General features: G+C 54.5%; 3 protein-coding genes across 3 annotated transcripts; all 3 read left to right on the top strand.

Annotated features, from left to right (window-relative positions):
• Positions 1-1,991: 1,991 nt before the first annotated feature.
• On the top strand, positions 1,992-3,356 carry GCG54_00003469 (tRNA-specific adenosine deaminase subunit tad3; the record flags this gene model as incomplete). Its single annotated transcript, XM_045403542.1, has 2 exons — positions 1,992-2,245; positions 2,300-3,356. 2 exons carry the CDS (start codon positions 1,992-1,994, stop codon positions 3,354-3,356), a joined length of 1,311 nt encoding a protein of 436 aa, XP_045259730.1.
• An 893-nt stretch (positions 3,357-4,249) lies between these two features.
• On the top strand, positions 4,250-5,761 carry GCG54_00003468 (Ribonuclease H; the record flags this gene model as incomplete). Its single annotated transcript, XM_045403541.1, has 3 exons — positions 4,250-4,616; positions 4,688-5,108; positions 5,209-5,761. The coding sequence occupies 3 exons, from the start codon at positions 4,250-4,252 to the stop codon at positions 5,759-5,761; spliced, it is 1,341 nt and encodes a 446-aa protein (XP_045259729.1).
• A 1,770-nt stretch (positions 5,762-7,531) lies between these two features.
• On the top strand, positions 7,532-9,393 carry GCG54_00003467 (putative Na(+)/H(+) antiporter C3A11.09; the record flags this gene model as incomplete). Its single annotated transcript, XM_045403540.1, has 3 exons — positions 7,532-7,649; positions 7,716-8,878; positions 8,935-9,393. 3 exons carry the CDS (start codon positions 7,532-7,534, stop codon positions 9,391-9,393), a joined length of 1,740 nt encoding a protein of 579 aa, XP_045259728.1.
• Between the last annotated feature and the right edge of the window lie 5,420 nt (positions 9,394-14,813).

Genomic DNA, 14,813 nt, shown 5'->3' with positions numbered 1-14,813 from the left:
AAGGCCTCCAATAGCTAGAGCTCAGTGCAAGGACCGGTTGGAGTGTATTTTTGGTGAGGCTCGGTGTGTCTTGGCTTGGTGTTGTTATTTTGTCCATCATCTCGATGGGCTAAGTCAGTTTCAGCGACAACGACAGCGACAGCGATGCGAACCGTCCCCAGCCTCCGCCTCTTTGCCCTTCCACTTCCCCCATCTCAGCCGGCGAGGTTTAGGCGCCGAAGTGTCTCCTTTACTCGCAATCCCACACGGGGAAGTACGAACCCCTGGCCGAAGCCCGGTATCTTGAGAAAAGAACCTCCAGCGCATCCCAGGCGCGAAGGAAGTCCAAAAACAGAAAGAAACACTTGCAACGTGCAGCAGGTTTGTCCAGGTGCAGTTACAGGAGAGAACTGCCCCACTACGAGGTGAGCGTTCGCACCGAGATGCTTTAGCGAACCGCTAGATGCCTTATCGATAATGGGGTGGGTGGCACCGGGGGACGGGGACCCGCCAGAGGCTCTGCTCTGCGCTACGATTCGATGCAGGGTCGTGCCTGGACGGCGCCGGGGAGCTGGATCGTCAAAGGAGTCAAATTTTCTGATGCCTCACTCCCGTTTCCCGTGCCCGGCGCCGCCCACTACACTGTCCACTGTTCGGACCGTTTCCAGAAGCTCTTGGCTTTCAGATGCATTGTCCATTCATGAGAGACGCCAGATGATCCGATAGGGCCTCATTCTTTTGTTGTTTCTTTGTTTGGTCCCGATTTGGCCCCTTTCGTTTCAGGAACCCGGCTGACGACGACGTTGATCTTCACGTCCCTGGTTACACTCGCTCTTGGCCCAGCTAAATGGAAGGTTGTCGCTGCGGCTGAGACCGAGACTGAGACTCTGACACCGAGAGATATCAGACCCGCTCACCGTTGATTCCAAGAATAACTGCATCGCAGATATCTTGGCGGAATCTCTGAACAACTCTCAAACCAACCTCCTGAGCCATCCAAGCGAATTGGAGCTTTGGTCTGAAGACTGCGATAGATTACGAAAGAGTGACTTCGAGGTCTGGCTTGCCTCAAGATTTCTGCCTGTCTTTGTGTCAGACGCTCAAGGCAGCTTTCAGAGAAGCCAGAAAGACAAAGAGGACAGAGGAGGGTGAGGAAACAGAAACGGGCGGGAGCAGGACTGCTCATCGAGGGTGCAAGTGCCTTCCATTGCTGGCGTACACTTTGGACAAGTCCAGTCCTGCCCTCCACGATAGTGGTGCTTGCCTCACTCGTCCCTCTTGCTGGCTTTCACCCCGTGACTGCCTGGGTGACTTCCATTTCTAGAAGGGCTACACGAGACGTTTCTACGCCACCTTCTTCCTGCTGTATCTCCAGCCAACTGCACCTGCCCTCAGCATCTCCTGAGCCAACGGAGAAGTCTTCAACACTCGGGGAAGAGGCCATATTGTGACATTCCCAGTAACAGCAAGAAGCTGTTCCTAGTTTGTTCAGGGTAGGAGTCACTTATCGTGCTACTGCCACCCACGGAACGACGCGCAGGAACCGGTCCACGTCCTTTGGGGCTCTTTCTTGTCGTTCGTCGTCTACTTCTCCGATCACTCGACCAGAAACCACAACATCTCCCGACTCCAGGGAACCCCAGCTTCGACTCTTTTTTGGCGATTTGTTCCATCACCATAACTCAAATCAGGATTGAAACCTTGTCACCAGCTTACCAAGACAAGCGTTTTGCCAGTTCGCAGACGGGAAACCAGTATATTCGTCCTTCTACGAAACCGACGTTTCCTGCCCGGTTCGGTGGTGTTCTGTTTCGTTGCGTCAATCATCGTCGAACATCGCTGTCAGTCGCTCGGTTTACCTGCCAGGCCTTGCCTCGTGTCAATGTGAGTCAGAGCATCAATCGTCACGGTTCACGCCTTGTATCCCCCAGTCTATTAACACACCCAAGACTCCCCTCTTCCACTCATTCCAGCTACGAGCTCAACGTTGTACAAAAAAGAACACCGTCAAAATGCTCGCAGTCGAACGCTCTACGCTTCCAGAGGCTGTATCTGACAACACAGAGCTGCGATCCGAGGAGAAGCCGGAGCACACTGGACCCGATGTTATCCAGCCGCATCCCCTCGTTGACGAGCTTCTGCCGCAGCAACTCGGCCGTGGCGTTCTCATCCCCTTGAAGACAACTCTGGAAATCCGACAAGACCACACCATTGTCCAGGCCTTGCTTACCAGAGCTCCAGCCAAGTCTACCAATGATGTCGTCAAGTAAGTTGAAGCTACCTGCAGTGACATGAAGAACCAATGTTAACATCATTGTAGTCTTCTCCGCTCGATGCTTCCTGAGGGCGTAGCTAACAGCTTGCCTCACCTGCGTCGATGCGCGAAGCCGGCCGATATCCCGGCTCACCTCAAGACGCAGTTCATGAACGACTCCCCAGAGGGTCGCCAAGTTCACACCGGGAAGTCGACCTGGATCTACATCATGCTCGGCGAGGAAAAGGACTTCGACAGACAGAAGTTGGTGGCATCTTTGACCGCCATCGACGGCATGGAGGAGAACTTCTTCCTCACTAGCATCCCCATTCCCCTAGTCCCGCCCACTTCGCAGGTGCAAGCGGCCATGTGGACTTCGCAGTTCTGGCCTACGGTGTACCGGAAGAACAACCCCCTTGGACCCCATCCTAGCATGGTGGGACGTTCTACCGATACCATTAGAGATGAGACATCTCTGTGGATGTCTCTCGCTCATCGTGCTGCCATCAAAGCAAAGCAGACGGGTATTGGCGAGCCCATGGGAGCCGTCATTGTCCAGCGCGAGGGCGGAAAGTCCGAGCTGGTGGCGATTGCCGGAGATGCTCGTTGGCACCAGGAACCCAACAGACGCGGTACCGGCAATCCCATGGGACACTGCGTTCTCAGAGCCATCAGCATGGTTGCACAGAAGCTTGTTCGCCACGAGAGACGTGCATCTGGTCGATCCAACAACTCCCCTTTCCTCGAGTACGACGCTTTCCAAGACAAGCCCCTTCTTGACGACGAGAAGATTGTCTTCGAAGACGAGCACCCCAACGCAGACGGCTACCTGTGCCACGGCATGGAGATGTACCTGACCCATGAGCCTTGCGTCCAGTGCTCCATGGCTATCCTTCATTCGCGCATGGGCAAAGTCGTTTTCGCACAGCGCATGCCGCTTACCGGGGGCATGTGCTCTGAGGACCGTGGCCACGGTCACCCTGAGCTGGAGAGCTGCGGTGGTGGCGAGGGCCTCGGTCTCTTTTGGAGACGTGAGCTGAACTGGAGCTTGCTGGCGTGGGAGTGGGAGTCGAGCGACTGTGTGGGACCTTTGCCGCCGGTTGATCACAGAGTCCATGCTTAGTCCCCATGGGACTTGACGACAATACCTTGGTGCTTATGGCTGGGAAACCGGCCTAGGCTTAAGCAGTCTTTATGTGGAAGGAGGCCATCTGAGAGGATGGAAGCTCTCGGCTATCTCGACGCGCCATTATCAATATCACCTGTACGCAGACCTTGCGTCGGCTCTTTAACAGCCTCTGTTTATCTCATTTTCCCTGGTGTAGTTGGTTGAGACATGGGTTTGGAGGGCCAACAGAGGGTTTAGATAGTCCTCTCAGCTCCAGTCGGAAATGCGGCGTTAGGAGGAAACCTCAAGAGTAGGTCGATGGAGGTACGGGCAGGAATTATACCCAGGGCTGTCTCATGTGTATTATGCAGCAGCCTAACAATGAACAATGTTTCTTTTTCCACCTATTCTTGTTTGGACAAGGTCTACAAAGAGTGAAGTTGAGATGAATTCAATTCAGCCGGCCGCCATTGTTCGGCCGAAACGGACCGCCGCTATTGACGAACAGACGTTTGGCTGACGGCAAGGCAAGCCGCGCTAAGGCATGTTACCTTACCTTAAGCTCTGCTGCTGTGCTGTGCCGCGATTTTACTGCGGGGAAAGGCGGATTCTTATCTTATCAGCCAGTACGATCCCACTGATAGACACGCGGTGAAGCGCCGTGCGACTCTCTTTTCGCAACACCAGCCGCTGTGGTCCTTCCTCACAGGCCTTTGCCGCCTTCCTCATTCTTTCCCGTTGCGCTCAGTATTTCGGCATGCGCGCGGACGAAAGGAGTTGCAGAGAAACGATTTCTGATTTCGCATCGCTCAAGTGTGTTATTCCGCGACAAACGCGCATGCAATGACCCGCCTTTGACTCCTCCACTCCCACGCGACTCGCACATGGGTAGCTCTCGTACCAACTGAATGCGATTCCAAGCCTCCCCGGCAAAGACCGTTGACCGAATCCTCCTCTGCGGACAAGCTCTCAAAATACTCTTACCGCCTGCGACGCAACCAAACCGGGTTATTAAAAGAGACCTGAGCTCAGGGAGCTGGTGGAAAAGAAGGGCCGAAACGGACGGGCAACCGGAGAAACTTTTCACGATCCTGCGAAACCTACTCGACGACATGCCAGCCAAGAGGACTGCATCTGCAATGGCCGATGCGACGAAATCCAAAAAGCGCAAGGATGAGAAGAAGTGGTACGCTGTCAAGGTTGGTCTCCGACCGGGCGTGTACGAGACGTGGGAAGAGTGCTCAGAGAATACCAACCACCAACGAGGAGCCGTATGTGAGTGAACCGTCCATTGTTCTGCAATCTAGCTGGTTGGGACCATTGGCTAACAACGGTTTATGATACAGACAAGTCCTTCACCTCTAAGGAAGATGCGGAGGCGTTCGTGGCGGGAAAGAAGATTCCGAACAGAGGCGGCAAGGCGGAACCCATCAAGTACTACGCTGTAGCGCGCGGCAACTTCACTGGCATCTTTCACGACTGGGACAAAGCCAGCAAGGCGATCTACAAGTCAACGAAGCCCAAGTACAAGAAGTTCGACACCCTCGGAGAGGCAGTCCGATTCATAAAGGAGTATGGCGACGAAGACACAATCGACAAGGTTCAGACCCTGGTCGATGGTGATTCTGAGTTCGAATCCGAGGTCGAGGAACATGATGAACTTGAGCCAGGCTTGGTTCATATATACACGGACGGCAGTGGTCTCGGCAATGGATATCCCAAGGCCCGGGCAGGCATGGGCGTGTACTTTGGGCCCAGCGATTCCAGGTATGTCGCCCTGGACTTGACTTTCAAGCGCCTACCCGTGTAGAAAGTTCCAAAATTTCAATCGATACCGCAAATCTTAGTAATGCTGATCTCTGTCTAGAAATATCTCTGAACGTCTTGAGGGCGAGTACCAAACGAACCAGCGCGCCGAACTTTTCGCAGTCTTGCGTGCGCTGGAAAACGTTCCAGTCACAGAGGGAGTGCAGATTCTCACGGATAGTAGATATGCCATCAATTGCATTCAGAAGTGGGCTCCGATTTGGGCAGGTCGAGACTGGAAGACGGTAGCCTCTAGTAGCGACGTCACGAACAAGGACGTTGTCCAGGCCATTATGAAGAAGATTGTTGAACGCGAGGCCAAGCACACGAGGACCGTATTTACCTGGGTCAAGGGACATTCGAAATACCCTGGAAACGTAGAGGCGGACAAACTCGCTGTTGCAGCCGCTTATTTGGAGCAGAAAAACCCTGTGATGGAGATTAAGGAAAGGCAGCAAGCAGAAGCTGCTGCGGAAGCTAAGAAAACCAAGACACGGAAGAAGCTGAAGTCGGAGAGACACGCAACTTTGAAGAATGGAGAGAGTCCCGAATTGGACCTCAGGTTTGAGAAGGAAGAAACTCCTGACCTCGACGACTACTCGAGCATGCCTTAGGTTGCAACGGAAGATGAACCTGAGGGTGTAGCCACGCCTATGCGCTGGCAATGGACAGAGTCGGTGACCGACATGATGCAAAAGGGTTGCTATGCCTGGCTCGATGCATGGATGCAAGCGTCCCTTCCTAAACCATCGTATCTTCCGCTCTTGGCAGATACGAGTCTTGGTGTCTGGATCCCACGTTGAAAGGTTTAGGGGCCTGCTCCTACGCAGTCTCAAGGCTAGCCCTAGCCTCTGCTTTCAGCGGCTAACGGCTTCGGGTTTCTACTGAAGGGAGGAGCTGTACACTGCACACGATAGGGAGACGGTGAGGATGTTTGACTTGTTTCTATCATAGCGGCAAAGGGTTTGCGGGAAGGTTCTTCTAGTTCATCGTGGAAACGGAGTATCCGGTGCTTCGTTTTGGCGGAATGATAGTCTTTTCTTTGCAATGGAGATATCCCCTCAGTAACCAGCGAAACCTCTATAAGCTTCACGTAGTTCTATCCCTGACAACTGAAGTGCTGCGACCATTACTTATGCAGTATGCTCAACTGTTTAACGCACCTTACAACCCTAGTGTCGGTTGTAGTACGTAGCGGTCTGTCTGAACATGTCTCACGATTCAGACTCGTGGCGCTGCAGGTTCATATTTTCACGAATATCGCAAACCGAATCTCGCCCGCATCTTTCCCGACTTTCCAGCCGCAGTCTCCAGGTTCCCCATCCGCCCGGGCTTGCTTGCCGAAGACTGATACGGCCAGCGTTGTGCATTGTCGAGTTAGGCAGAGATACATTAAATGCGCCAGGGAGTTTACAAAGAAAGACAATAGCCAGACAGCTGCAACTGAATGTATCTCTGCCATCAAACCGATACCGCCTAGCTTCCTTCGGAAGACTACAATAGACAACCTTGCGCCAATCCTTCTGACCGGGCGGCTTTGCTGCCCCACGTGTCAAGCCTGAGCTTTGCGCGCGGGCAGAATCGGTTTACAGGGACGTAAACAAAGGGACCCCTACTATCCGTATTCCCCCCCCCCCAATTAGAAAGCGGTGATGATGCACTGATCGCACACACGTACCTTTGGAAAAAAAAAAAAAAAAGGCTGCGGCGTTCGTCCCGTCTACCGACCTAGTCGTTCCCTGTCGCCACGCCACTGTCTCCTTTCTTCTTCTCTTCTTTCTCCTCTCCGCCACTGTCGCAGACCTGCCCAGACTTACTTCTTGATACTTGTAACCCCGCCAATTCTGGCTCACTGCATCAATATTCCGCATCTACTGTCCAGATAAGGACCATTGTGCAGTCGCCAGAGATCGCTGCGACCCAATCAAAAGGCCGACGTCATCAGCAAGGCCCGCCTCTTTGACAGACCGCCTCGATTGTCTCAGTCCCCTTGAGGATCCTCACACAGCGAAGAGGTCGGCGACAGCAACGAGCAGGACGCAAGGGAGAGCGAAAGACGGACGGAACGCACCCCAATGACAGTCAGCCACGCAAGCGCCGCATTCCTCGTCGTCACTCTGAACCACGCGATTCGATAACAACCTACTACCCTTGAATAGGGCAAGGAGACAAAACACACACCATTTTGTTTGCATATTCGAGATTGACCGGTGCAGGGCCCGGTCTCTGTTTGCTTGGCTACGTGGTAGTGCCCGATCGCGACTCTCATTGGAGCATCTTGCAGAAGATCGCGGGGTCATCTTGGGCTGCCATACGTAAATTGTGGGCAAAGGGCCCTTGGCAAAAGCTTGGTTGGCTAGTTTTGCGACCGAAACACAGACGCGATGCCTACTTTGGCGGTTACCAACTTCAACATCATTGTCGGTGTGCTGGGAGGATGGATATCGCTGTTCGGACTCGTGTCGTACCTCTGCAAGGAGAACTACTACCTGTCTGAAGCTCGTAAGTTTTGCCATTCGACTGCACATCTCCCCCACGATACTCAAGGTGGCTGACAAGACTCGGCAGTGATTTCCCTCTTGGCAGGCGTAGCCTTCTCGCCCCCAGCCGCCAATCTTATCAGACCGCTGGAATACGCCGGCACCGAGGAAAATGTCGACAGCGTCACCCTCGCCTTCTCCCGCCTCGTCCTCGGCGTGCAGCTCGTCCTCGCCGGCGTGCAGCTGCCCAGCCGCTACCTCCGCACCCAATGGAAGCCCATGGCCCTTCTCGTCGGGCCCGTCATGACCTGCATGTGGCTCGCGACGAGCCTGCTTGTCTGGGGCTTGGTGCCGCACCTGCCGTTCCTGCACGCGCTCGCCGTCGGCGCCTGCGTTACGCCCACAGACCCTGTGCTGTCCAACGTTATTGTCAAGGGGCGATTTGCGGATCACAACATCCCCAAGGAGCTGCAAAACTTGATCATTGCTGAAAGCGGAGCAAATGACGGACTGGGATATCCATTCTTGTTCTTCGCGCTGTATTTGATCAAGTACATTGGCGATGGCGGCAAGCAGCAGTCTGGAGGGGCTGGCCTCGCGATGGGCTTGTGGTTTGGAGAGACGTGGGGGTACACCATCATTCTGAGCGTCATTTACGGTGCCGCTGTGGGTTGGCTAGCGAGAGTCTTACTCAGGTGGGCAGAGAGCCACAAGTACGTTGACCGCGAGAGCTTCCTGGTGTTTGCGATCTCGCTGGCGCTCTTCATCGTGGGCACGTGTGGAATGATTGGTAGCGATGATGTGCTGGCGTGCTTCATTGCCGGCAACGCCTTCACCTGGGACGATTGGTTCCGTCTCGCCACCGTTGATGATTCACTACAGCCCACCTTGGACATGCTTCTGAATGTCTCCGTCTTCTTGTGGTACGGAGCCGTCATCCCCTGGACCTCGTTCCTTCACAACGAAGTTATCCCGATCTACCGGCTCATCCCACTGGGCATCCTCGTCCTGATGCTCAGGCGGCTTCCGTTCGTTTTTGCAATCCACAAGATCATCCCGCAGATCGAGGAGGTAAAGCAGGCCATCTTTGTCGGCTTCTTTGGCCCCATAGGGGTGTCTGCCGTGTTTTACCTTTATGTTACACTCGAGTTCTTGCACACCCTCAACGAGGGCGAAGAGCCGCGATCTGACGTCAAGAATATGGGTGAGGTCGTCCGAGTTGTCGTCTGGTTCCTCGCAGTCTGCAGTATAGTAAGTGACCCGCTACCACGTCCACGCTGAGAAGAGCCGGTATAATATAAACATAGGTGGTCCACGGGCTGAGCATCCCACTCGGCAAGCTCGGCTACTACGCGCCCCGGACGCTATCCCGAGGTGTCTCATTCATGAGCAGTGACGGTGACGAGCCGCGCTCGTTCCGCATCCGCGGCAGAGCTGCATTCCCGTTCAGCCGGTCCAGGTCCATGGCATCCAATGGAGTCGCGGATGCCGAGTCCGGCACCCCGTCCGACAACGAGGGTGGCCGGACAGTCTACAGGATTGGAGGTTCCATCATCCCCCGAAGGATGGCTGATGGTGCTACTTCAGGCACGTCCACGCCGAAGCGTGCCGATGATCCGCCCCGTCCAGGTCCCGAGGCCGGAGATGTCCGGACTGAGGGGGTGGCCGACCAGCCACCGCCACTCGAGCTTCCCAATCGCACCATCCGGTTCCCTGACGAGGCGCCTGCGGCCCAGGAATCTCCCCGGGAGCCGCCGAATCTGTGATATGAACTAGCAATATTGCAGCAGCATGCAGCAGTTCAGTGAAGAAGACTCCTGCGTGTAAGTGTTTTGCGTAAGTTGAATATGCGGACGCCGTTTTATGACGGTCGTGTAGATTGGCTGGATAGCCAGCCAGCCATGTATGGAGATGTCCGTGTTTATAAGGAACACCCGGGCAGAGAGGCTTTGAGGCTTTCCCGCTTCCCGCTTCCCGCTTTCCGCTTTTTGCCGCCAATAAGGTCTCATGGCGTTCAGAGCTGGACCTATTCCTGTTTTCTGAACCCAGAGAGTCTAGACCCCAATCAAATTTGTGTGTACATCTGCATTTAGATAGTTGCTTTTCAATAATTAGACATCACTTTCCTCTGATCTGTCGTCGTCGTTGGTTCGGGCCGCCCTTTTCTGCAGTGCGCTACTATTGGACTGCCACCTGCGTGCGAGAGATGTCCGGGGTCGGATTGCTGTACGACGCCAGCCGAAGCCTGCTCATCGGCGGTTCCTTCGATAGCTGATCCTGGATTACGAATGAACTAGGATAACCGCCGCCCCCGGGTCCAGCTGATAACTCTTTCTGGGTTTCGTTCTAGGTCAGATGAAGGCCAACTTTCATGCGCCGCACTCTCAGAGGCGCAAGGTTTACATAATGAGTTTATGCAGGCTGTGCTCATTCAATCATCTTTTTGCGCGTAGAAGTAAAAATCCTTCTGTGCCAGCAGGTTGCGGACGATTATGACGGGTGATACAGAACGGCAAAAGGCTGAAGGGGGGGGGCGATTGCAATTTGGGTGTGTGTTGAGGGCGGTTTTTGCGAGATTCGGAGCGACGTCGGGGCTGACAGGTTCAAGCGTTGCATCATTGGGGATGAGGAGGAGGTTAGCTGGGACGGCGGCGTTGCGGTAAAGAAAACCGCTCAGACGGGCGAGGCGAGGCGTGGGCTGGAAGCTAGACAAGGCCGCCACGGAAAGGAACATGATCGACTTTGTTGAATATTTTCTTGCTGACAGCACCGAGGAACGATAATGGTGGTTGGTGGTGGTGTCGTGTGTGGGTTGCGGTAGTGGTGCAGCTTGACACCATCCTGCGGAAGGGGTTGCATTCATCGCCAGGTTCTGGTTCCTGACGTTGGGGAAAGCGCTGCGGGAGCCTATCAGTGCATCCCGAAAGAGTTGACATCGGATATGCAAGATGCACGACGTCGCCCGCGTCCGTTTTGATATCGTGCTCAGCCCGTCATCTGCCGGTCTGCCGTGATATTTGGGGCCGCTTGCCTGCAACAAACCACTAAGAGATGCGTACCAGGTAACTGCGGGCTTGGGTGTAGATCAGCCCGGCGTGTGTTGCAGATAATATCAGAGTGTCTAGTGTATTGTGTATATGGGGAAATGAGAGAGGTAACAGAGCCAATGGGATGCATGACTCCCGAGCCGTGAGTCGGGGGAGCAGAGAATGTCTTGGACCGTGTGAAGAAGATCGAGAGGTTTCTGGAAGAATGGGTAAGTAGGGAGCTTTCGTGGGTAGTAGAACGGTCCGGCCGAAGTTAAGTTTAGGAGACGCCGCAAGGTCGCATCATCTGTTGTTGAGGAAGGTGCTTGAGGAGTTGCTGCATAGTAAGAGCAACTAAGGTCTGAGGCACCTGGCCTTGCAGTTGTATGGTACACTACCTTGCAAGTACATGATTAGGTTCGCCGGGAACGCACCCAGAACATGAACCGACCACTATAGCCCGTGGTGTTTTATCCGTCGGCTTCAAGCTTGCTTAGCGGCAAGAGGTAGCTAAGCGCTCAGCGCTGAGACGGCCGGCCGTGTGTTCGGAGGTGGATGACAGAGTCCGTGAGAGAGTTAGTTTCTGTGCGGCAGTGGTTGGTTCGGTGTAACTAGAGTCCAGAAGAAAAGGTCAAGATGCTGCTTTCGTCCACAACGGAGTAACGGCCGTCAGTCAATATTGTGTGAGAAATGAGAAGTCATCTGTACATTATTAGAATAAGCACGCCACCTAACCCAAAGCGTCTCTGTTGGTGGAGCAAGAGAAGGGGAAACCTGGCGATGGCTTCCACGATGGCGGGCGATGAATGTCTGCGTACGAACAAGAACGAGATCGTATCCGTACTCTTTCCGTGTCGGAGTCGGCCGCCGTTGTTGAGTTCGGTTGCGAGTTGAGGCCAGTTCTCAAGATTGCCTTGCCTTGGTTGGTTTGCAGAGAATATGCTGCAAGATGAGGGAGGACTGACGTTGGTTGTTGGCCAGGTGCTCGTCAGCGCCGGGGGGAGGCAAGTCAGAGCAAGGAAGGCAGTGGCGGGATTGCGACGCTGGTGCATGGCCATGCGCACCTACTTCCCAACCAACCACACCTACCTTGCCTAGTTACCATAGGTAGGTATTCGTAGGTAGGTCCTGTTGGCCACACCTCGGTCAGCCCAGTGGGACCCGACTGATCAGGGCCTTGGGAGGCGCCTAGGCAGGCAGGCAGGCATGCCGTAAGAGTTCTTGGACGTCTGGATTGAATGAAACAGTGCAAGTGGAATGGGGGGAGGGGCCCCGAGGAATGAGGGCGATCCTCTCTGGGCTGAAGTGGGTGCGACATTGGCCAGCGGATTGGCAGAAATACTGCGCAAACGAGAGCAGAGTGAGTCGTTCTTGAGGGCGGTCATCTCAGTCACCTGCGGTAGTGTAATGTCGCAATTTACCAGGACTCCGTACCCGTGGATTCGACGCGTGTGTTTTAGATGCCCTGGGCTGCCGTGCATCTCAGAGTTGCCCTGAATGGAGCAGGTGTTGCGCTGCTCGTTGCCCGTTGCATGCTGCACAATGCGGCTGCTTATCAGTTGGAGCTGACGAGCCAGACCCCAACGATGGAAGGGAGGCGGCTGTGGTCTTGTTACTCATCAGCTTATCCATACCTTAAGGTACCTACCTTAGGTACCTATTTGAGGTCGCACTGTATTTAGACCCTCCAGTCGAGTTTTGTGCTAAAACAAGTAAAATGCCCATTGGACCAAAAAGAGAGTGGCTTGAGCGAAGTTCGGGCACTCGAGTGGACGCTCGGAGGAAGACTGCCATCTGTCTTGGCGGCGCATGGCGCAGGTGCCACACGGTGCTTTCGCGTAAGTCTTCCGCCGCCTAGCACGGTACGTACCTACCTTAGCTGTCTCCCTTTCCCACATAGTACTCAGCACGCAGCAACTTCTCAAGAAGCGCGGGGGTTTTTTTTTTTTTTTGGCTGCCCACGAACCCACGCCCCTCTCAAACTGGATCTTTCCACTGTGCTCGAACACTGAGCTGGCCATTTGCGCGCGTTGTTCCATGAGCAGAGTGGACCGTAACTGCAGCAGCAGATGCAGAGGACAGGATCAGGCAATGAGAGAGAGGTACGCAAAAAGAAGAAAAAAAAAGACGTCGTATCAAAAGGGCCCTGGGTAAGGTGTACGCATCCAAGTGGACACCTCAGATGAACGAAGGGTTAGGCAGGCAGGCATTTATCACTTCCACCCTGAGAAAGTAAGAAGAAAAAAACGCAGTTCCAAAACAAAAAACCAACCTACCTAAGGACCCAAGGGCAAGGACTGGCGTTGGAACTTGGCACTGGCGCTGGCGGTTCGGGAAGCACAGGGCGTCAGTCAGTTCCAGCTCCTTCAACACGACCCGGTGAAGGTTGCTTGTCTTCCGTGCCCTCCCTCTGACCTTCTTGCAGCAGAGCATTCGCCTTCATCTTGCCAACTTGGGAAGCTTGAGCACTGGGCACCCCGACGCCACAACGCCGCCGTGTAGCTTCACCTCTCTCGGCTGCGGAAACATGGCCCGGAAGCTTTGGTCTGCCATACTCTGTGTGCCGATGTTTCGTTCCAACCTGCCAGTCCCTGCCAGCAGCATGTTCTTTTGTGTGTTTTCCCGAGGACGACGGGGGATGTAGATACAGACGCATGCTATGCTACGTAGCTACACCACAACGTCCTGCAAGGTAGATCGGAGGAGGGACGGGTTGATAGCGGACAAGATTCAGACCGGACATGATCGTACTCGTTCAGTCCTGCATCCCAACCTTGCCCGAGCTTGCGTCAGGTCGCTTCCTATCTTCGGCCGCCTCTCTACTTAACTCGATGCTATTGCTATCCTTGACGCCGTACGTAGACGCCGCCGCTGCGTCTGGCCCTGCATTTGGCTGATGTACAAGCACACACAACAACAACATTCAGGCACACATCACCGACTTTAGGCTCCGTGGCTACCAATTCACAAACAATCAAAACGCCTTCGCTCCACATTTCCTTCCATTTCGCCATTATTGGTGCTGTCGACGTGTCTGTGCCTGTGTCTTTGATTCGGCTGCTGCCCGGGTTGCCGCACCAGACGTACCAGAGTGGCTCTCTGTAGCTCGCTCGTTGCATACGGACCGACCTCTGTTTCTGAGTCTTTTTCTTGAGAGCAGGTTCTGGAGGGGCGTTGTTCTTTGCGCCGCTCTTCACTCCAATTGAGCCAAATCCAGCGAGAGTTGTTGCCTCTTCTCTTCATCCCAGAAACCTCGCCGGTCACCGGGGGCCAAGGTTGCACAACACCGATCGGCATCCCGTCTGCTCGTTGATACCACCACCCTCTCTACTCTGTACCGCACAGCCGTCTGGACATTCCTATCTTCCATCTCTCGTCAACGGCCGCCGCACCACCACCAACACCATCGGTCTGGACGCACTGCAACTGGCATTGGCACGACGGACATTGGCTAGACTGATTGGCATCATCTATGCCCCCGATTTGCGTCGCCCATTGTGCCCCTCCCCCTGTTCAGTCCAGTCCAGTCCAGGGCAGCATTTTTGGAGTCACCGCTCAGAGGGACAGGTTCGTTTTTGAGACATTGTTACCGCCTCGACTGTCCGTCCATACGTACATGCGCCCAGCACCAAGACGTTTGTTTGGTGGGATAGCTGGATGCTGGCGACGAATAGACCAGAGAAGCCACAGACCAAGACACGCTGCCTCCGATTCTGGGCGTAAAATTTCCGTGCAGGCTTTTCCTGCCTCCCTCCCTCTGCCCATCCTAACCTAACCTAATATTACCACTCCCCTTCTCGAACGGGGGAAACAAGAAAAAAAAAAAAACAATCTAACGAATCCCTCGCACACTTTCTCACTCCCCTACTCTCCAACTTTCTCCGGCGACAATTCTCTCGGGCAGAAAGAAAGAAAGACAGACAGACAGACAGACAGACAGAGAAGACATTCGCTTCCCGGCGCCACGATGGACTCCTAGGTCGCCCTACCCATCTCAGCTCCGCACCGTACAGATTGCACTCTGCAACGACGCAAACCTACGAACGACAGGCACCAGGCCGCTTTCCTAGGTGACAACCTACCGTGCCTACCTTACCGCACAATTCCTCCGACGGCATTTCCTCAGGGTCTGTTGCACCGTGTATCCGCACCGGCCGCAC

This window comes from Colletotrichum gloeosporioides (assembly GCF_011800055.1).
Source record: "Colletotrichum gloeosporioides strain Lc1 chromosome Unknown consensus_74, whole genome shotgun sequence".
In the NCBI taxonomy this organism is placed as follows: Eukaryota; Fungi; Ascomycota; class Sordariomycetes; order Glomerellales; family Glomerellaceae; genus Colletotrichum; species Colletotrichum gloeosporioides.
The sequence above is the reverse complement of the archived record's forward strand: the minus strand, read 5'-3'. Positions and strand labels throughout refer to the sequence as shown.